The sequence below is a fragment of the Myotis lucifugus genome, unplaced genomic scaffold (genome assembly GCF_000147115.1).
Source record: "Myotis lucifugus unplaced genomic scaffold, Myoluc2.0 scaffold_9, whole genome shotgun sequence".
NCBI classification, from domain to species: domain Eukaryota; kingdom Metazoa; phylum Chordata; class Mammalia; order Chiroptera; family Vespertilionidae; genus Myotis; species Myotis lucifugus.
In genome coordinates this window covers 10845146-10869417 of record NW_005871057.1, presented here as the reverse complement: position 1 = coordinate 10869417, position 24272 = coordinate 10845146, and the positions used below count along the sequence as shown (strand labels likewise).

Here is a 24272-nt window from a genome sequence, read left to right as displayed (position 1 = left end):
GCAGGTAGAGGAGGGTATCTAGCTAGCCAAGGTATTAGCTACAGTGATTGAGGCTGTCATTTTGAGCATTGTCCTGTGAGTAAAGACAAGCAAAGTTCCTGAAAACCATGGGGCTCCAATGGTAATCTGAAGGGGGAATTAATAATAATGGAAATGAGGTCTTATCTGTTTGCAGATTTCTGAGCTAGGGGAGACAGTAGAGTTACTAAGCAGTAAAGAGGACAGTCATTTGACCTTAAATAGATGTCAAATCAAGAAGTCACATAGCCTATTGAAATGAGGCAGTGATCCAATAAAGTTAGGCAATGGAGAGTACTAAAATAGCCAAAAGGAAGTTAAGAATTTACTGATTTGAAGAGAGGCACTGGCAAGGGAGCACCTGAAAAAAAATTTTTTGCTTGTAACTTTTATAGAAAACAAATTTTATGATTTTTAAAAAGACCTTATCCTATTTATATTGTTCATCCATAGGAATGCTGTATCAATCCTTTCTGCCAGTTCCTATCCTTCCTATAGGATTTTAAAAAATTTAATCTTTATTGTTAAAAGTATTACAGATGTTTTAACCATTGGTTGGTTATCTTCCACATAGTAGATTGCCATTTTTTTGGTCATGTATGTTATTTCATTGAATCTAACACGGCATCAATTTTATGTACTATTTAGAAAGAAACAAGGTAACAAATTAATTGTAAGATGCCTTTCACTATAAGATTTATTCTAATTTCAGGTATTAAAAGGTTAAAAAATGTGTACCTTAAGAACCAATGAACACAGTATTCTTATTTAAACATGTCTCATTTGAGTTTCTAATGACTGTATAGTGTTTAAGGAATTATTCATATGTGTTGTGGACATACAGGTAAGTACTATTCAATGCACTGGTTAAGGTATATTATATAAAGAACAACTATATTTTTTTTTAGCCAGAGACCATCAGACTAAATGAAAAAAAAAATCAAATTTAAAATGACACATTAAATCCACTAGTTTGTCAACGATTTAAAAATTTGATAATACCAAGTACGGGAGAAGATGTGAGAAACACTACTGGTAAAAACCTAAGTTATTTTAAACATTATTTTTAAAAATTGGAATTATCTCAAATGGTTGAAGATGTGCATAGTTCCAGGTATATAACCTGGAAAAACTATCAGACATTTACCTCAGGAACTATTTGTATATAAAATTTGTATATTTTTTTAGTGAAGTAATTAATATTGATAGTTAAATGTCTAATTAAAAGTAAAGGTAAAGCATCTTAGACATGGCTATAAAAAGTAATTGATGACATACTTTCCTGTCATTCTTGGATAATACTTTACCTTCAAGGCTGACATAAACAACGTATATTCAGACTCCCAATCCCAATTTCTGTGGATTGTTTTTAAGGCATGAGTGAATACCACCAAAGACAGACAAACCCAGGATAACTTTTTAAATACACTGTTTAAGAGAATAAAAGAAAAAAACAAAAAAAATTCTTATCACCCAAAGCATTTTATCTTTTAGAATAGAAGAAATATGTTAAATATCCCCAATGTCATGCCTGAATTTATTCTAAGAATAGAGATTGTTCTAATAATCATCCTACTTCAGAGGGACCAATGCCAAAAACTTAAATATCTGAATACTACCTTCCACTTCACTCTTCAATTACATTAAATACTCCAATATTTACCTCTACTTCTAAAGCATTGTTTAGATTTAATAAAAAGTTGATGAATCCAGCTTTTAATTATGAATTTTTATATTTAGAGTCCTTTGTACCATTACCTACAACATGAATATTCTTACTTGCATTTAAAAAGGGTGAATCTTATCACTGGCTACATTTAAAAACATTTCTGCTTACAATTAATATACCATAGGTTATCATGACATTCTTGGAATAATTTTACATTTTAAAACTAGAACTGTTTATTAAAAGTCATAGTAAACTTAACTCTTTATAAAATAGATGCACATTACTTATATACTTTAGGCTAATTATTTGGGACTCAATTCCTCTATAAAAAAGATTATACTTCAATGATCCCTATGATCTCATTTAGTACTAATGTTCTTTAACTCTGTGTTTTTGCCCTGGTAACACAGTTCAATTTCTTTCATTTTGATAGACACACTTAACCAGAATATGAGTGCATGCATCAGAAAGAACATGGAATAGGAAATAGTCAGATGTACATTTGAAGACTCTGCTATTTACTAGCTGTGTGATCTTGCATAATTCAGGTAACCTGTATGATCTTTAATTTTAAAAATGTGCAAAACAGAATTAAGGAGTATCAAGAATGAAATGAGAAAATAAATCCAAACAGTGTATCAGGGCATCTGATACATGGTAGGCACTAAAAAATTGATATTGATTATAATAGGATATATGGGTCAAAGCTAAGGGAAAAGGTTTGGTAGATAGTAATGAAAATTGTAGACACAGAAGAGATCATACAGGGAAAATATGCAGTGTGAAAAAAATGGCTACAGTAAAACTCTGAGAAATAATAAATATTTAAAGAGCAGGCAGAGGAAGAAGAAATCAGAGAAAAGAGAGAGCAGAAATAAAAAGATATAAAAGAGAATCAAGAGAGAAAGACTTTTTACAGATGCCTGGGAAATAAATTTTAAATACAAGCACTGACCAAATTTAGCTACCAGGAGGCAATTTATTATGTGTTAGTAGAAGATACAGAGAGAAGTCAGAATTCTATGTGCTGAATGGTGACTGGAGGTGAGAAAGAAGAGACAGTGCCCATTTCTTGTATACATACAGTTAACTATTCTGTTCCTTAACTGTTAGTTTAAGGCAATTACGACATGGTGGTTATGAAGATAGTAATGACAGCATGAAATTATAGTACTCACAGTTGTGAGTACACAAAACAGAGTTTATTCCAGTATTATTTATTGTTATATTATTTTCCATGTGAACAATTGTAAACCTACTTTTTATATATAACTGCACATTTTATATATGACTCACTTAAGTAAGAAGATTATATTTTAGTTCATTGCATATAAAGTGGCAATGGTCATTTTTAACTTTAGTTTCAATAATATCCTTGTTTTCATTTGGGTCTGACTCAAAGTTTATGTCTCAGCCTGCAAAATAAAATTATATCAATATGGAGAACATAAGATGCAGTAGGTGCTATGGAGCTTTCCTAACTTGAATTACAGAAAAATGAGACTATCAAGATAAAAAATAGAGATGTATAAAAGTATGACTTATAAAACTGAATTAAAATAAACTTAAATACTTAAATGTATCACATTTGCTTTTATAGTTAGTTGCATGAAATAAATTAATATTTAAATTCACCTTTTGTTTGATATTTTGTGCCATCCATGGGCTACCAAAATACAGAATCCCATGCTAGGAACATATAATACTCGTTCAGCAACAACAAATCCAACTGGAAAAAAAAGGTTCGATGCAGGAATAAATGGTAATGCCATTAAACAAAGCGCCTACAAAGAAAAAGAAGATATTTTATTAAACTAAACATATATGAACATTCAAGAGTCAAATCCAAATATTTTGTCATTTAATTTGGAAATGTACTGGTGGTCAAAAAAAAGAACTATTTTTAAAAGCCAGTTTTTATGTTACTACTAGAGGCCAGGTGCACAAAATTTGTGCAGTGGCGGGGGGGGGGGGGGACACGGGACTTCCCCCTCAGCCCAGCCTGCACCCTCTCCAACCCAGGACCCCTCGGGTGATGTCCAACTGCCGGTTTATGTCCTCAGGACCAGCAGTTGGACATCCTTCTCACAATGCGGGACCACTGGCTCCTAACTGCTCACCTGCCTGCCTGCCTGCCTGATCGCCCCTAACTGCCCCCTCCCCCTGCCGGCCTAGTCGCCCCCAACTGCACTCCTGCTGGCCTGGCCACCCCATGCAGCCTGCTGCTCAGTTGTTTGGTCGGCCCTCACTAACCCCCCTGCCGTGTCCTGGTTGCCCCACGCAGCCTGCTTGTTCAGTCATTTCGTTGTCCCTCACTAACCCCCCTGCCGGCCTAGTCGCCCACACAGCCTGTTCGGTCGTCCGTTCGGTTGCGATAGTTGCTTAGGCTTTTATTATTTTAGATTATAAGTAACCACATCATCTTGGAAATTAATAAGGTGTGTTTCAGACAAGACAGCAGACTATTACTTTTATACCTCAGCATTACTTTGCATTATATTCTGATGAGTCACATACATGTAACATAAGCTTAGTATATGTTTAAGAATAAACAATATCCCTTTAAAACAATAGTCTTTTAGTCTTTTTTTCCTAAGACTTTTAAGAAATACTATGCTTGAAGCCACTGCCTGACTGGCAGTCTTTTCTTACTTAGGCAGGCAATAATTCCAAGCTTGTTTTATCCTCTGAAATATTCGGTTAAATTAAATGACCCCAACAGATTATCTACACTAGCAATCTTCACTTCCTCATCTCCTCATCAAATCACTCCACAGAAATAAATTTCACTAAAGTAACTAACACACCTAAAAGAGGCCAACTCCAACTTTTCTACCTGACAGCACTGTTAGTGTTCGGCATTCTGTCTTTCTTGAAACTTTCCTACTCTTCTGTCCATTTATTTGGTCTAGCTACTATTTAGGTTTGTTGTCCTCTGCAATTCTAAATGATGGAAATTTTTCAGGACCTAGTAGTAGGCTTCTTCTCTTTCACTTTATTCAGGCCCTTCAGCTATTTTCTGAGAGAGAATTGTGACCAAATACTCTAAGGCAGTGGTTCTCAACCTTCTGGCCCTTTAAATACAGTTCCTCATGTTGTGACCCAACCATAAAATTATTTTCGTTGCTACTTCATAACTGTAATGTTGCTACTGTTATGAATCATAATGTAAATATCTGATATGCAGTCTTAGGTGACCCCTGTGAAAGGGTCGTTCCACCACCAAAGGGGTTGCGACCCACAGGTTGAGAACCGCTGCTCTAAGGCATTCATTGTAAGTATGAATGAACCATTCTATGAATCTAGAATCTACTAGCTAGTTATCATCTTTTAGAAATGTGAAAAAACCCCAGTTGAGAAAGGCTGCTCAATAACCTCTCTACAGGCCTTTTTATCCACATTCTGGTTTCAATTTCTATCTCTATGCCAACTGATCAAATTTTTATCAGTAGCTTAGGTTTCTCTGAGCTCTAGGTACAAAGTGATATTCAAAATCTTCACTACACTAGGATGTTTCAAGGGTACCTAAACTCAATAGGTTCGAAGATAATAGTAAATTTAATATTTCCCCTAAACCCTATATTCTATCAATCTTCTCTTTATCTCAGAAATTGGCTTTAAATTTTTCTAGAATAAAATTTCTCTGGAAATGAGGTCTCTCTATTTCTTTTTATTATCATATCATTAGTGTCCAAATGCTGCCTGGTATATAGGTTGGAACAAAAAATTTTTATTTATTCAATAAATCTAGTGGCTGCAGATTGAAAAGATATAGTTGCAAATTATTAAAAACAGTTTTGAGTAAATGCTCATGAAAGAATTAAAGACTATTATCATCTTCAGTAATTTGAAAGAAGGGAATTAGAACTATTATGAGTAAGAAGTGAGGGCAGAATAGCCCTAGCTGGCTAGGCTCACTGGATAGAGTGTTGGCCTGGGGACTGAAGGTCCCGGGTTCAATTCCAGTGAAGGGCAGATGCCTGGGTTGCAGGCTTGATCCCCAGTAGGGGATGTGCAGAAGGCAGCCAATCAATGATTCTCTCTCATCATTGATGTTTCTATCTCTCTCTCTCCCTCTCCCTTCCTCTCTAAAATCAATTATATATATATGAAGTGAGGGCAGAATAAGAAATTTACAAAGAACTGGACTTCAGAAAAACAACAAAAAGACTTCCAGAGTTCTCTGAACAGAGTAAGAAATACCTTAGGGAGTAATGATAATCTTGCTAATGAGAATTAAAGTGCTATATGTTTCTAGCTGCACATCTTAGATGACACTCTTCTCTGTGCCAAAAAAACAAAGAAGCATACAATATGATCTATTTCTTCAAAAAGTGTATAATCTAGTTGTGTAAAAAGGTAAAAAATTTAAGAAAATGATACCAAAAGAGATGCCTCATGATTTCAGAGTTCCTACCAAATTAGGAAAATTAATATATATTTTTTTTACATTCTGAATACATGTCAAATTATGCCTGCATATCAAATTCTGATATATAATTTTAGGATAACCCAAAATAAGTTCACAAATTAAAAAAATGAAGAACGTTCCTTACCATTAAAACAGTTTTGGAGGAATCACTGGGATATCTGAGACTGAATACTCCCAAAGCTCCCAAAAGACAAAAGAAAGTAAATGTGGCAACATTTCGAATATCTAGAAATGACTCTATAAGTGGTATTGTTCCCATGGTCCAGTCACAGCAGAGCTCTGAAGGATTTAATAGAAGCCAAGCATTGACAGGAAGGAGGTAGTTGAAAGTTAGCTGCCTCGTAGGAGTTGGGCTTACAGCAGCTGGGTTATCAAACCTGTATAAAGAACAACAACAACAAAAAAGTTATTCAAACTAAAACACTTTCTAAACATAAAATTAATATATAACTAAAGCACTAAATAATAAAAGCAATAAAACAGAAGACATAAGTATTTTTTATGAATACCTCAGATTTCTGCCAGAACTTAAAGTGTCTAATCTTTATGGAATGTGATTAAAGGGCAAGAAGGTTATCTATTTCTAGTTTTTTTATTAGAATAATTCATTCAGAAATGCATACTACAATATTATGATACTATAGAAGCACTTTCATTAAATTATGACCTTCTGATTAAAAATAGTAAGAAAAGTTGGGTCAGATTCATTATTGCATGTGATGTATGAATGCTCCTGGAAAGTTTCTTTCAGCACTAAATGCTAAAAAATTATGCTCCTAGAAAAAATTACTATGTTTTTCTCTTGTCATAGGCAGAGGAAACTATATCACTTATGAGCTTTTCGTGTATGTTTAGACTTCTATAAAGCTAAAAACCAAATTTTCAGCACAGAGTACTAACTATATAGGACTATGTAACATTTTATTTGTGTTCTACTTTTTCTCCTAGTATCTATAATAATAAAAGCATAATATACTAATTATACCAGACGTCCTTCTAGATGACGTTCCGGATGAAGTCGGGCTGCCAGGGAAGCCCGGGTCACGGGTGCCAGAGGGAAGCTGGGTGCCGGCAGCTGGGGGAAGGCCTACTCTTGCATGAATATCGTGCATTAGGCCTCTAGTATATTAATATAAGCTTATGTCCTAGTTTATATTTCCCCAGGCCATGATATATTTAATGTACATTTTATTAAGATAGTCTACTTCTTGAAAACCAAGTCAAATAATGACTTCCTTTTATTTATGCTATATTCTAAATTTTATTGACTTTATTAATATATATAGTCCTGTTAAAAAATAATTTCTCATTTTAAAATGAGTAAGTTAATGAAAAATCAACCTCTACCATTTGTTTGACTTGGTCTTCTTAAAAATTTCAAATGACTGAGAAAAGTAGATAATATTTAAACAAATAATTTTTTTAAAAATTTAAATTTATCATTTAAATTAAAAAAATATTTTAATATCTAAATATATGAAAAGTAATAAATCTTGAGAATTAGGGCTTGAATTCTTAAATAACCAACAGAACTGAATACAAAACTGTGTTTTTTTCCTGTAATCCACTATTCAGAGTTCATTTATTATAACGAACAACTTATTTAGGATAGCTGATTTAATAATTGAACTGTAGAGAAAGAGAGTATATCAAAGCAAATTAAATCATATTATAATCAACTTCATAGGGTAAAATAGCAGAATAACATTTACATATACACACACAAATATATACTTATATTTAACATACCCCATACACTCAGCCACACATATATACACACACAAAACAAATACATTCAGACATTTTCATACTGTAGAGTTAGAAACAAGATATCAAATTTTCTAAAATAAATGATAAATGGAATAAAAGCATTGAAACTAAGGGGTGAAGAAGAAAACATAAACTATCTATCTACAATTCAATCTATTTCCCATACTTTAATACTTAAATGAGTTGTTCTCTTTTGCATGGCTAGACCTGAAGGTAAATATTCAAGAAGTTAAAAAATAATTACCCTTTAATGAAAAAGATAGTGCTGGACATAAGAGAATTATCTGAGTAAAATTTATTCTGAAAAGCAATGCACTTTAACATGGATAGCAACAAGAACACTATTTTGGCCTTTTGTTAAAATAAATAAATAAAAAGTTCTTGCTTATAATGTCAGCCACATAAATAAAATTCATTTAAATTTTAGCCAAGTAAGGTGAAATGGAAAAAAATGTTAAATGTTACAACAGTAAAAAATGACATGTAGATTATTAAAATTCAGTGCAAATTTTGCTTGTAGCCTTCAACAACTGAAAAACTGGACAAAACATATAAAGCCTTTTTTTTTTAATCCTCACCTGAGGATATTTTTCCATTGACTTTTAGGGAGAATGGAAGAGAGAGGGCAAGACAGAGAGAAACATGGATGTGAGAGAAACACATCGATTGGTTGCCTCCTGCACAAGCCCTGACCAAGGGCCCGGGCTGGGGAGAGCCTGCAACCAAGTACGTGCCCTTGACCAGAATCCAAGCGGGACCCTTTGTTCCATAGGCCGATGCTCTATCCACTGAGCCAAACTTGCTAGGGCTATAAAGCTTTTCTTTTTTAAACACACTGAATATCAAGTCAAGAAGGACAGTAATATCTGGGAGAAAAAAACAGCCTTACCGGGAGAGTTTAGTACCTGGATAGAGTTTTTAGTCTGTGGAGCTGTGAGGGAGAACCCAGGCAGAGTCCGGAGATCGAGAGTTAGTGAGCAGAATATCATCAAGAATAAATGTGCTGAGAAAGAAGACTCAGGAGATCTATAAAGGGTCTCTCTCCAGTTTTCAATACTGATGAGAACTTGAAGAAATACTCAAGGTTAGTGTCGTGGGTTGAATCGTGTCTCTCACAAATTCATGACTACCCAGCACCCCAGAATGTGATTTAATTTGGAAATAGGGTTTTTAGTTAATATGAGGTAATACTCGATTAGGCTGGACGATGAATCCAGTGACTGCTATTGTTATACAAGAAGCAGAGAATACAGAGAAACACACAGGTAAAGAAGATTGAAGTGATGCAGCAACATGCCAAGGAATGCCAAAGATTGTCAACAACCACCAGAAGCTTGCAAAGAGGAATGGAACAGATTCTTCCTCAGAGACCTCAGAAGGAAATCACTCTGGCCCGATACCCTGATTTTGGATTTCTGGCCTCCAGCATGGCGAGAATAATTTCTGATGCTTTAAACCACCCAATTTCTGGTAATTTGTTATAGCAGCTCTAGGAAAACGAATACAAATAGGACAGTAACTCCTGAAAGGATGACAGAAAAATCCCCAAATATCATACAGAGTTGGGAACAGTTTCTCAGCAGCAGCCAGAGTGGAAATCCTTACAATTCACAGTCCATATGGTAGTCAGAGGGTCATTTGTCAGAAGTGGAGCAATATTAGCCCTAAGGAAACGCTAGTTATCTCACGAAACAAAGCTTAAAAAAGCAAGGTTAGCCCTGGCTGGTCTGACTCATTGGACAGAGCATTGGCCTATGGACTGAAGGGGCCTGGGTTTGATTCTGGTCAAGAACACATGCCCAGGTTGCGGGCTTGATCCCCAGTGTGGGGCATGCAGGAGGCAGTTGATCAATGTTTCTCTCTCATCCTTGATGTTTCTATCTCTCTTTCCCTTTCCCTTCTTCTCTGAAATCAAAAATATATTTTAAAAAACGTCTGCATCTATTCCTTTAAAAAAAAAATAAAGAGCAGCCCTAGACGGTTTGTCTCAGTGGATAGAGCATCAGCCTACGGACTGGGACTTGGCTTGATCTAGGTTGTGGGCTTGATCCCCAGTTTGGGGTGTGGGCTTAATCCCCAGTGTCGGGTGTGCAGGAGGCAGCCAATCAATGATTCTCTCTCAATCATTGATGTTTCTCTCTTCTTCTACCTTCCTCTCTAAAATCAATTTTTTAAAAAAAGCAAGGCCAGAAGATGAAACTTTTTATATATATAAAACAAGGTATATGCTATTTATAGAAAAACATTAAGGTAAATTTCACATATGGTATCTATTAAAAAAATTACCAGGCACGTGAAGAAGTTGAAAAATATAATCTATGAGGAGAAAAATCATTTAATCTAAATTGAATAAGAAATGACACATGATAAAATTAGTGGACAGGAACATTAAACATGTAGAGACATGGGACACACAAAAAAGGCTCAAGTAGAAGATCTACTTGAGCAAGATGGTAGATTTACATCAAATTATATCAATAATCATATTAAAGGTAAGTAACTGAAAAACTTCATTTAAAAGACAGATAATCTGACCAAACAAAAAAGAAAGACCCAACTCTATGCAGACTACAAGAAATCTACTTTAAATATAAAAATATAGATGGATTAAAAAGTAACAGGATGGAAAAAGTTAAACTATGTGACTAAAAGAAGCTCATTTAATAATTATAAAGGGATCAATTCACTAAAAGAAAATTACAACCCAAAATATTTATGCACATTAATAGAGCTTTTAAACACACACACACACACACACAAAGATTAAACTGAAAGGGAAAACAGACAAACCTACAATTATAGTCTGAGATTTTTAACATCCTTCTCTCAATAATTAATAGAACAAGTAGACAAAAATCATTAAGAATACAGAAGACTTCATACTTAACCAATTTGAGGGTCATTGTATCTTGACTGTGTTGGTTTCATTAGTGTATACGTATCTCAAAATTTATTAATTTGTACATCTTAAATATATGCAGGTTTAAAAAATTAATTACAACTTAAGAAAGCTGTTAAAAACCTCAATGTAAACTGAAGACTTGTGTGGTGAAGGCCTGGGGTGGAGGGCGAGGGCAGGCTGGAGGGGGCCAATGGGGGCAAAAGGGGACATACGTAATACTTTCAACAATAAAGGTTTATAAAATTAAAAAACAAAAGATTTATAAAACAAAAAAGGTGCAATGAGAAAAAAAAAAAACAACCCTGAAGACTTTCTGGAATATTTGCAATCACTTAAAATCCAAAGTTAATTTTAAAAGGATGGAAAAACAATAACAACGACACAGAAATTCATACCTGGTGAACACTGGAAGTTGAGACTGAATAATCTGGACTCTAATCACAACCAGTAATAATGTACTGAACATCAAAACAATGAGTTTTACTAATGTCTGCAGCATAGAAAATGGAATACTACTCTTGCCACGGAGAAACTGTCCAGCAGTAGTACATAATAATGGTAAAGTATACTGGAAAAGAAAAAAAATGTTTTAAATAAATAACCATGTACAACAATGTTTTCAACAATGTAGTACTTTCTAAATGCAAGATTAAATAGAAACTGACTGTAATTATAAAATCGATATGGAACAATTTGTGGAACTGTAAAGTATTATTGTAAAGTATTCCAAATTGCCTACAATTCCATTATTTAAACTTAAAAAGCAGCCTTTAAAAAGCTGAAGGTGCTAAAATGTTAATAATTTTCAGTGGTGTGAGGGAAAACATGCTTGTTTCTTGAAAAAATTTGGTATTATTATTATTGGTCAACAGATTTATTTGCATAATAATACATTTAGAAAGTAAGTTTATTATAATCAGATCCAAATGGGATAAAAGAGAGCATCAAGAAAATTTATATTTCTCCTTACCCCCTGAGCAATAAATACTTCATACACACAGCAAATTCCCACAACTGTTATTCCTTGTTCTTTACACAATGTTGCAACAGCCACTAAAAACACTGTCAATGCAATTGGAGTCCATACTGCAATTTAAGAACAGAAAAATATAAAACGACACAAAAATTTTATAATATCACAAAAGGATATTTAAAGTTAGACAACTATTAGACATTATTCAAAAACTTTACTTGTGATTCTATATTCACATTTGTGCTATTTCCCAATGACTTACACTTTATATTTTAAAATGTACCAGTATAAGTAATTTATGCTTTGAACATTAAAAATAAAACATCAAGTTATATAATTTAAACTAAAATGTTTTTGTGGAGATAAAGATTATCTAACCAAATACTAACTTTTAAAACAAATGTAGGGTGGCCAATTTGGAGAAGAGAAACTTACAAGCTTGAATGTCATGATTAATGATCAATTTCAAATAAAGATAAATACCTAAAGTTAACACACAGATATAAACATACTTCACTTACTAAAAACCTGAAACTAAAAACTACTAGGAAAGGGAGAATACCATTCTTACTAAAAAGACTAGAAAAACTGAAACACGTTAATAGTAAAAATATAAATCAATACTGTTCTTTTAAAAATTCACAATAAAATATTCACAAGTTCTATTTAAATGAAAAATCGACATCAAGTTTAAGTAAATGTTTACTACTCAGTAATAATTTAAAGAACAATGACTTGTGAGAGTAATTCTGGATCTACTAATAACTTGCTTTGTGACACTGGGCAACTGTTCTGAGCTTCAGTTTTCTTACTGGAAATATGACTTTCATTTTTTCCAGTTAAAAAAAAGTGGTAGTATGATGTGTGACCTCATTTTTTCCTCATTAAAAATACTAATCAAAGCAAAAACTCAAATAAATGACTTATAACCAGGAGGAAGTAAGAACACAACTCATGTATCTAATATATTTTCTTTAGACTTAGGCTTAATATAGAAATTCATCTATTTTTGAAATTGTTTTTAATTTTAATGTATATTCTATAGATTAAAATTACTGAAAGTAAAAACAACTTAAAAAAAACAAAACACTGTTGGGGATACTAAGTATAATAGTATTTGTTCCTTGAAAAAATTGTCAGAATACTTTACAATACAGGCCAAAACCATCAATATTGGTAAACACCCCCAGCTGGTTTGGTTCAGTGGATAGAGCGTTGGGTCCCGGCTTCAATTCCAGTCAAGGGCACATGCCTGGGTTGCGGGCTCGGCCCCCAGTAGGGGGTGTGCAAAAGACAGCCAATCAATGATTCTCTCATCATTGATGTTTCTCTCTTTTCCTCTCCCTTCCTTTCTGAAATCAATAAAAATATTAAAAAAAAATATTGGTAAACAAATTATACCAAGGACTGAAATATCATGCTAAATTCAACAAGAAATTCATAAAGGAAAAAAAATCAGTAGATAATTATTTACAAAACAAGCTGAACCTAAATTTGGACTGTGAAGAATATATAAGACATGGAAAAATTGGGAAACGGGTATGTATGAATAAAGGAGTAAGGAAAGAATGGAATAAAGAATAGTATGACCGGATGCATATACATATAAAAAATTACTGGAAAATTATGGCCTTGAAAACAGATATTTTAAAAACATATTAAGCAGTTTATAAGACCAGTTTAGCATATAGTATTTCATTGGGTCTCAAAAATCAGAAGAAGGCAGACGTAATTGTACCCATTTTTAAGCTGAGGAAGAATTTTGGAGTTTTTAAAAGGTAATGCACAACAAGGAGCCAATGACTTTAACTTGCTTCTTTTAATATTAAATTCAGAACTTTTTACTAATTTGTATTTCCACTCCAAGGAAGAGAAAGCAAACAGTTGTCTTCCACAATGTTGGATTTGCTCTTAGCAACTAATAGCTCTAAAACAGGCAAAAGCTTTACTAAAACCAGTTACTTCAGTTCTTTAACCTTCGGTGACTAAATTGCTGTATGAACAGATACATTTTGAATTTTACAGCCAGGTATCTGTAGCCAAAATTACCATGTATGATTCTGTCCAAAACAAGTACCTCTACTAAGTAAGTTAACAACACATTAAAAGAAAGAATTGTAAGTTATCAAATATGTAGAGATATACACTTTCAGCTGTCATGTATTCAACTAGTTATTTTAAGTATCTATTCATTTTGTGAGGGAGCATGATAACAATCAAACAAACAAATCAAACAAGTAAAGACATATTTTGTCAAATGCTGACTGATGACCAGAGTGTTATAGAGAAAAATAGAAGGTGAAGGGAAAAAAAAGGAGTGGGGAAGATGAGTAGTGCTACTGGTGACTAAGCAGAAACTTAAAGTAATGGAAAAGCAAGTGCAAAGGCCTTGGGATGGATCATGCTTATAAAAAGGGTGTGGGGTGCAAATAACTTAGAAATGAAAATCTTTGCATAGGAAAACATACATTAGATAGAATGGAGGACACAAAGGTGATGACACAACTCTATAGTCTCACATGTAAAATTATGTAACGTGGAGTGAGAAGTATCACAGGGTTTAAAAGGACAGAGAGAGGTCCACGCAGGTTTTAGCATCTTATCCATTAGATTTTAAAATACAATATATTTAGGCCAGCCAGTGTGACTCAATGATTGAACATCGACCCAGGCACCAAGGCACTGGTTCAATTCTGGTCAGGGCACATGCTCGGGCTGTGGGCTCAATCCCCAGCAAGGGGCGTGCAGGAGGCAGCAGATCAATGTTGATGTTTCTCTCATCATTGATGTTTCTCCCTCTCTCTCTCTAAAATCAATAAAAAACATATTAAAACTATACAATATACTTATTCACTTGACCATTTCCTCAGTAAATACCTGTATATACTGAATACCTACTGTGTACCAGGAACCACTCTAGGAAATGGAGATAGAAAATGAGATAAAGATATCTACCTTAATAAATGCTACATTTTACTCTGAGAGAACAAGCAATGAAGTAGTAAAAGAAAAATATGTATTTTCAGGTTAGAAATGACCCTTATGAGTAGTGCGGGATAAAGGGATAAAAAGCAACATAATTTGATTTTTGTTTTGGTCAAGTGATAAACTAGCATAACCTGTTGACCTGTTGGCCTCTTCTGCAAAAACCCTAGAAAAAAATTAAGTGAGAGGAGCTAAGGCTTCTAAGCTATTTAAAAGCAAAAACAAAACAAACAACCCTAAAAAAACTAACTCCTGGGGACTGAAGGTTCTCCCTAACATGTCTGTGGGGTGCTATGAGGGACTGAATCTAAAGCACAAGAGGAAAAAAACACCTTTAATAACTTCTGCTGTAGCCAATCCTGACTGTCTTGGGTAGATCCTTCTGTGCTCTTTTACTGTAGAAATCTGCAGATTGTGGGCATCCCCAGGATTAAATCAGAGCATTTCAGAAGTCTTGCTGGGTTAGAGGGTAGATTTTATTTTAAAAGGTGTAAGTTTGGGAGATGGAAGGAGAGGGAGGCTGGGTGGAGGATAAAAATGAAGAAGAGGTGGAAGAAGGGAGGAAGAGGAAGGAGGTCAAGTCTATAAGATAGTTTGATATTTTCTGAGACCAAAAGGAAATTTCCAGTAAATACTCCAGAACCTTATAGGACTGTTCCCTGGTTGTCAGCTGTTCTCTGATTAACTGGCAGGATCTCAAAGTGTCTTTGTGGTACTGGGAGGGTCTTAGCATTCTGAAATTTGTCAAACAGTTTGATAAACCAAATGTGCAACAGCAACAGATCTGAAGGGAACATCAGCTGGAATAAGGGGAATATTATCAGTAAGTATTAAACTCACAACTGGAGGGGACCCTCACACACTTTGGCCCCAAGAAATCAAATTCTGCCCTCGTGGCTAAAAAAGACAAATGTTAATGGGGCAGATTAAATTTCCCATTCCTCTCTTGAATAAATGCTTAAACTCAAGATCAATTTGACTTATCAAAATTATCAGAAGGAAATATTTCTTGCTAAAATTCATAGCAGTTTCATTAATTGCTTCCATTCTAGGTACTGAGTCATAGAAGTGGAAAAAAGTAGAATTGGAGATATACTGGCATAAAATGACTCAATTTTTAATACATATTGAGCTAATTTGCTTCAACCTCTGCTGTGACTGCAGTGAAGAATGGAATTAAAGATTGCTGACTGAACCATGTCTGTAGGTCATGACTAAATGGTTTCAGTAAAGATATAGGAAGTGTTGTAAAATAATAGTATGGAGATACAGGTGTATTTTATCTTGTCCTTTATGTTTTTATTTATTTATTTTATAATATTAAATGAAAAGTAGGGGAAGCACGGTTGTAAAAAAAAAAAAAAGGTATAAGTTGACCAACCACCCCTAAGCAGTCACTTCCACACATCTCACATCTAAATGCAGAAGAAGGGTAGACTGGCCTCCTCTCAATGCTGATTCTTTTTAAGAGACCGAGGAGGCATTTGGTAGAATGGTAACAACAATAGAGAGCAACAAAGACCCTGGGGAACCTGAAGCTCTCCACCCTGGGTTTTCATGAATGACAGGATGGAAAGAGTGACCCTTTCTCCTTAACAGACACAGTGATCAGTAACTTTAGGACATCATGTGGCTTGAGCTCACAAGGCAAAATAAGTAGATATCTGGAGGATACAACAGTCGTAAAAGAGAGATAACAAACATAATAACATATACTACTAAAGCAGAATTACTTGAAAAGATAGACCAAGAATTTAAAGTAAGTAATTCTAAAGGAAACAAGGGAAGATACAGGAGTTATGCAGGATAGGAAATCATTAAAAAGAACCAAGTAAAATTATGAGGAATACAAAATATAATACAGTGGAACCTTGGTTCTCAAACTTAATTCTGGAAGGCTGTTCAAAAACCAAAGCATTTTTTCCCATTAGAAATCATGTAAATTGAATTAATCTGATCCAGACCCCCAAATGATTCCATTTTAACCTTTCTTATATATCATAGATGTCTAATTTACTGTTTAATCTACAAGTAAACACTTAAAAAACAAAAAGGATATGATAATTTAACAAAAAGGAAATGAAATGTACAGTAAAAAATGAAAATTTTATAAGTAGCAACAAAAGCAAAAAAAAAAAAAAAAAAAAAAAAAAAGAAAGAAAATATTCACAGCACAATATCCTGAGATGTTAATAGTGGTAAATTGACTGATACTCTCGCATTCTCTCCTTTGTTGCCTGAGAGACTCGTGACTGATCATACAGGTATCAGCATGCAAGATTTGCCGGTTGAGATCGAACTGTTCAAGATGGGAGATGTTTGAGAAACAAAGGAGGTTTGACTGAAAGTGAAAGTTTATTTTAGTTAGACTAGGAAAGGTTTCCCTAAGAGAGAAACAGCTGAGCTGAGGCCTGATGATATAAAGAAAAATTTAAATAAGACAATTATGTGAAGATCTAAGGGACGAAAATTCAAAAAAGAGGGAATAATAGCAAGTATACACAGGTGCTTCACCTATGTGAGGAAGAGAAAGGTCTCTTTGGTAATAGTGAAGGTAGGCAGGGCAAAATGGCAAGGAAATAGGGTTAAAGAGGTAGGCAGGAGCCTGATTGTGGTCTTGTAGGTCACAGTATTTTCTAAGTTTATTGTTCATGCTTTACTTAGGAAATTCTATATTAGTTACTGTACTACCTCTGACTGCATGAAGGCCAATAGGGAAAACAGGTACACTGCTTACTATGAGCCATGTACTAAATGCCTTACACGTTTAACTCATCCTGAGGCAGGGAAGTGAGAACAAGGAACAGAGGCCTCAAGCTCTGCCCCCCCGCCCTTTTCCATCTTGGCTGGAATATCATAGATGTAATCTTCACTGACCACCTGTTACCCTGCTTCCCTCTCCTCAATATCCTGTAATTAAGACAAACAAAACTGGTCTTACCGAAATTTGGCAGCCTATTGACCTAAAAGTGACCAATAGGGCCATTGTAATATCTTTATCATAAATCTGCATTACCGTTTTGGGGCCCTCTCCCCTTACCCCCCGAATTGCCATGACAGTATTAGGAGGACCAAAAAAAGAAATTGCTACCTGGAGAAGAGGGATGAAGATGAGCCATTTCGGCAGGCACCCCACCAGTGCCAGAAATCAAGCCACCCTATGCCCACCTTGCCCTCATTTAATAAAAACCTTCCAGACCCCCACTGGGGCATCTTGTTCTCTGAGGTTGCCCAACTCTCACTTGAGTGGGTACTATCACTTTAATAAATCTAATGTGCTTTGCTAAATCTTCCTATCACACTCTCAAATCCTTTATTGGGCCGTGATAAGATCCTGGACCTTGGTATTGGATTGAGGCCTCCCTTGGCCTCCTCAGATGCTGTCTGGCATCAATCTAACCCTCACAACAGGTAAGAAAGGTTATTATTTACACTTTACAGACAAAGAAACCAAAGCACAGAGAGGTTAAGTAATTTACTCAAAGAAGTAAATGGAGGTAGCAAATGGTGGATCTGGAATGTGAAACTAGACTCTGGAGTCCATGCTCTTAATCTCCATGCTATGTTGCCACTCAAACTGTTTTAAGAAGGTATTGTGCATAGCAGTGGAGGCAAACTCATTTATACAAATCTGAGAAGACATAAAAGCTGTTCTACTAAGTCACTTATTTCCTGAACCTTAGTTTTAGTTTCTATACACAGAATATTAGGCTTCTTATCATAGGTACTTTGGGTCTATAGTGAGAAAATTCTCTAAGAATACAGGAAAAAACTCAGTGTTAAACTTTAAGAACAATCAAATACAGATTAAGGACATTATGTACCCCGACCACCTGTTACCCTGCTTCCCTCTCCTCAATATCCTATAATTAAGGCCCCTTTCATGCCACTGTGTTCAAACTCATAAAAAGTCACTTTTATTGCTTGGAACTTGTTTTCTGACAATGCCAGGCATTATCAGCACTAATGAGCTACTGCATACAAAGCATTTTCCAGGAGTAGGCCACATGGTAAGGACTCAATAAACTGCTGAATTATGATCAACACATAATAAAAGTTACACTCTAATAGGCTTTTAACTTTGCCTAATAATATAATTTACAGTCTTCAGAGGTGTTTATTTATTTACAGAAAGACAACTGAAATATTGGTACACACTTATATCATTTATAGGAAAAAACAGACAGAACTAAAAATAATCCTAAAACTTCTACATTCTAGAATAAATTTTTAAAAATTAGATCATAAAGAATCTGTTAGTCATGAGAAAATATAAACTACATGCAAGAAACTTTAATATTAACAATGTTGCATACTTTCATATATCCATAATGCTAAAGTAGAATAATATATAATGATAAGCCCTAAGTGTGGCATATGTTTTACAAGCAGCACTAAAGTAAATAAAAATTACCTGATCAAGTTTTATAGTTACAGAAAAAAATTGAATGTTAAGACATTTACCTATGGAATTATTCGGTCCTTTAGATTTGGTATAAGACAAAAATGCAGCTAGAAAAAAGATAGATGACAAAAGTTCTGCTCTTCCTACAACACCCGTTACCTATAAAGGGAAGGGAGGGGGTCATATTAATGAAGAGCATCTTGAAAACTTAAAGGTACATAACAGCAACAGCACTCTAACGAGAAACTAAATTGCCACAACTTTTCAAGTGAAAATTTCATTTAGACATTCTTTGAGTGCCCTCATGTGGTGAATTTGTATATCTTCCATAAAAATAAATTTATCAGTGACTCCAAAGTCCTTTTATCAGTAACTAGTGACCCAGTGCATGGATTCGTGCACATTGAAAGGAAATTAGTTAGAAGGTGGCCAGCAGGGCGGGACTGGGTGAGACAGGCTGGACACATCCTGGAGCCAACCTCCTGTGGTCTCTCCCCAGCCAGCAGCACCTGGGGTGACACTGTGGCTTGAAGGGCATTTGCGGAGTGAATGGGGTCCCTCTGGCAAGTGGAGTCCCTCGGCCTGGCCTTTGGGGATCAGGCCGAAACTGGCTTTCCGACATCTCCCGAGGGATCCCAGAGTGTGAGAGGGCACTCTGCAAAGTTTTTGTTATACAGGGTGTGGAACACAAACCCAAGTGTTCAGTAAACCAGATTCGGGGCTGACAGTGCCCCAGCAACAACATAACCCATAGCTGACAGTGGAATTGTGCGGTCCCGCGAGGAACTGGCTCCCTCCTTTCTGATTTCAGGGTGCATCACCCAAGAACTGCCACTGCCAACTCACTGCAGCTCCTGCATTGAGCATCTGCCCCCTCATGGTCAGTGTGCATCATAGCTACCAGTTGGAGGACACTTAGCATACTAGCCTTTTATTATATAGGATAATATTTTGAAGTAATTATAAACACATAGAAAGTTACAAAAATAGTAGGTAGAGGTCCCATGTACCCTTTACACAGCTTCCCTCAATGGTAACATTTAAGGAATTCTTAAATATTTTCTTAAAATATAAGTGTTCTAAAAAAAAGTATCATAAATTCAATGAGTTATATCTCACAATAAGCCAGCAAATTAAAGTTTAAAAAGACAATCAACTTTAAAGTCCTTTTAAATTCTAAAAATTTAAATATAAAACACCAAGCCTCTCTCCCTTTAAAATATTCTGAACTCACTCTAAAATTTAAAACAACCTATCATTTTTGTAAATGTATGGAAAACTGCTACACTCCAAAAAGTTCAAGATAGTGGGAGACACAAGTCCCCTGCAACACATACACAGAATTTAAACATAATTTTTTGCTTAGAATCAAAACAAAGCAATTGAACAGAGTCCTCTTTACTCTGCTGAGAGGCAATTTTGGAGTTTTAAGGTTAACAACAAAAAATTTATCATTTGAAGTATGTCTTGGTAGGTAGGGGCTGATGGACATATTGGCAATAGCAAACAGCCCACAGTTTTGAAATACATGGCAACAGACAACTTGAAACTGAGTATCATCCCTTGTTAGGATGTCTGTTCATGTTTGCATATATTTTAATATATTTTCATCCCTTATTTAAATTTGCCTTATTATTTTCTGTCCTTTAAAAAGAAAACAATACCAAATTTAAAAAAATATTTTACATTTATATTTATAAAACATTTAGCAAAGAATAAAATTGTATTCATTTACATATTATATTACTAAGACTGAACGATTAGATCTTGTTTTTCAATAATAAATGTTTATGTTTCAAAAACTGCTTTAAATTTTAAAATTTTATGTAGTATAAAGTTAGATTCTGTGCAGTGGGGAGTTAGGACTTATTGCAGTAATTTAAGATTCTACAATAAAGTCATGGTTAAATATTATTCTTAAAAATATATACCATATAATCACAGTGTAGATTTTATAAAAAATAATGAAATAAATATTAATTTACAGTGTACTTACTGCTTCTGTGTGTATTGGGTGTACTGCAAAGAGTAAAGAAGCAATCACACTACTTCTGCTGTCCAGAAAAAGTTTGCAGACTTTAAGAAATATTATAGTGACCACAGCATGTAAAATCATATTTAGGAGATGATATGACATTGGTTTCAGTTCACTAAACAGATAATTTAGGCGAAATGTCAATACTGTTAAGGGACGGTAAGACTTGTGACTTCTCTCCTAAAAGGAAAAAACAATCACTGATTACTAAGTACCTTGGTTCTTTGGGGTAAACTAATCACTGCATTTGCTTAAAAAAAATTCTTTATTGTTCAAAGTATTACAGATGTTCCTTTTTCTTCCCCCATTGTCTATAATGTATAAACCTGAATTATATTACACCGAAAATCTCCAAATACTACACAGAGAGTAATGCAAGAGCAAAACCTTCTTAGAATAAGAGAATAGACACCTTTGCTATGGCAGTCTCCAACAGCAATACATCCAATTTTATATGAAGTACTAAATTTCTTTATAAATGAGAAGTCACATTTAACCAGAAATATTTTTGCTCTAAGACAAAATCAAGTCAGATTTAAGAATAAAACACACAGATGAAAACTATATAAAATATTATCTTAGTTATTTCTTGTAATTTTATATAAGGGAATGCACACTCAGCATCTTTGCTCTCCTACCCCTTACATAGTTTGGTGTGTAGGTACAGACTTCAGCCTGTTCATACCTACTAGAGAACATACGGAAGCACAAGCAACAAACACTGCCCATTTTGAACTAGGAACATTTTAATCTGTTTGTATTGACTACACACACCATGCGTGATGTCTACCTAGAATGTTCTTTCCTGCTAGGCTAATAATTATACAGTGGGGCCTTGACTTACGAGTTTAATTCGTTCCGTGATGGAGCTCGTAACTCAAATTACTCGTATGTCAAATCTTAAAGTGAACGAGTGAGACACGTGATGCTGGGCTGATGTTGTGGCGTTCACTGTGACGTTCGCTGCGCCAACTAGCGGTGGGGTATCTGAAGCTGGCTTGTAACCCGAATTTTAGCTCGCAACTCAAAGCAAGAAATCAGCCGAGAGATGGCTCGTATCTCGAAAAACTCGTTAGTCGGGACACTCGTAAGTCAAGGCCCCACTGTACATCCTTTTTATTTCAGCTCAGGTATACAACTTTTATTTTAAGGCACTATATCAAACTGACATGATTTGTACCAGAAAGCAGAAAAAGGTTCTAGAAACACTGAGTGCCTGAAATGTTACTGTGGCTCCACTGGAACATATTTGCCAGTTGAAAGGATGAAGCAAGAAAGGGGCAGGGAATGGGTATTTTTAATTGCAGTATACATAACTGCTTTGTTAGGTCTATTATATATATGCCATAGGTAATAACAACTAAAAACAGATTAATTGTTAATGTAAGTAATTATTCACAGAAATCATTAACATTCTACTTAATAAGACTCCACTGTTGTAGATAATCATCAGCTTATATATCAAATTTGCTCTGAAAATCTAGTAAAACAGCTAGTTTCATTATAAACAAGACAATTCTGATCATTAATATATTAACTATATTAAAGAATAAATTACTCATGTATTAGTTGGCAATAGAAACATAAGCACAAATATAATGAAAAAATAAGCAGTTAATGTAAATCTACATATATGCATGGCAAAACAAAGTAAGAAAGGATACCTGCAGAAGTTACCTTAACACAGGTACTTGACAGGAGAGTGTGGCTTTACAGCTCAGTGGTTCTCAACCATGGCTGCACCTAACTTACACAGCCCCTTCTTGCCCCCCACCCCAACCCCACAAAAACAAGAAAGCAAACACACAAACAAAACAGGACAAAAAATACTGATGCCAGCATCCCACTCTGAGATAACTGTAATTAATAGTTTTGGGTAGATCCTTGGTAATATATATTTTTAAAGTGACCCAGGCAGATCCTATGTGCAGCTAGGGCTGCAATACAAGAAAACATCAATCAACAGAGTATTACGTATTTTAAAAAATGGGCTAACTAAAGAGATTCATCTAAACAATGAGAGCACCAGAGAGTCTAATGATTCCCTAATGTGGTAGTATTCATGTAGCTCAGGAGAATGTGTCTCTAAGATCTACACTGGTACAAATATCATTATAAAGGTTGTGCCTGTGCAAGCTTCCAGGTTACCATTACTTGATAACATCAATCATTAGGTCTTTGAAAGTGCTAATTCCAGGCTTGTCAAAAAACCTTATGACAACTAAATAGTAGTTAGAATAATTTTCCCATAGTAGCACAGTTCCCTACAGGGAGAAAACATGTTTATCAGAAAATAAGAGGAAGCAACACTCTTCACTATAAATTGTTATTCTAATTTGTTCATACATTCTGGGTTTATTGTTTCTTAGGGTATTCTCCTACAGGTGCTCCGCGCAAAATCAAATTTTCATCTGCAAAGCTGAGAAAATCATAAAATATAGCATTAATACCATGGTATAACTTTCATGAGCCCTTTAATCTGATCATCTAACCCAGCCGTGGGCAAACTACGACCCTCGGGCCGGATCCGGCCCGTTTGAAATGAATAAAACTAAAAAAAAAAAAGACCGTACCCTTTTATGTAATGATGTTTACTTTGAATTTATATTAGTTCACATAAACACTCCATCCATGCCTTTGTTCCAGCCCTCCGGTCCAGTTTAAGAACCCATTGTGGCCCTCGAGTCAAAAAATTTGCCCACCCCTAACTTTCAGGTTAAAAATCTCAATGTCATGATTAAATCACAAAAGACACTGCCATAAGATAGGCAAATGGACACCTACTTCTAAGGGTCTCTGGGGATTAAATGATAGAGGTCAAGGGGAAATAAACTGTTTTCCCTTCTTAACAAAAGACTTATTTTTTAAAGGCTAGAATTGGGTAAGAATAGCAAGATTGCAAGAAAATAGAGACTGCTTATTTTATTTATTACTAGAGGCCTGGTGCACGAGATTTGTGCACTTGGGAAAGGGTTGAGAGGGCGGGTTGGTCCCTCAACCCCCTGCGCCCTCTCGCAGTCCGGGAGCCCTCAAGCCTAAGCCATCAGTCCGACATCCTTAGTGCTGCCGTGGAGGCGGGAAGA

The 24272-nt window shown here is 35.0% G+C and overlaps 1 protein-coding gene across 5 annotated transcripts in view; it reads right to left on the bottom strand.

Annotated features, from left to right (window-relative positions):
* Positions 1-24272, bottom strand: part of TMTC3 (transmembrane and tetratricopeptide repeat containing 3) — a 59784-nt gene that overhangs the window by 18085 nt on the left and 17427 nt on the right. For all 5 annotated transcript variants that reach the window (XM_023749775.1, XM_014451478.2, XM_023749774.1 and 2 more), the window contains 7 exons: positions 21151-21369; positions 19214-19313; positions 11762-11877; positions 11187-11359; positions 6244-6496; positions 3323-3471; positions 1326-1446 (listed from right to left, as the gene is read on the bottom strand). In XM_023749775.1, the coding sequence (XP_023605543.1) occupies positions 1326-1446; positions 3323-3471; positions 6244-6496; positions 11187-11359; positions 11762-11877; positions 19214-19313; positions 21151-21369 (1131 nt within the window). The remainder of the gene's footprint in view (positions 1-1325; positions 1447-3322; positions 3472-6243; positions 6497-11186; positions 11360-11761; positions 11878-19213; positions 19314-21150; positions 21370-24272) is intronic.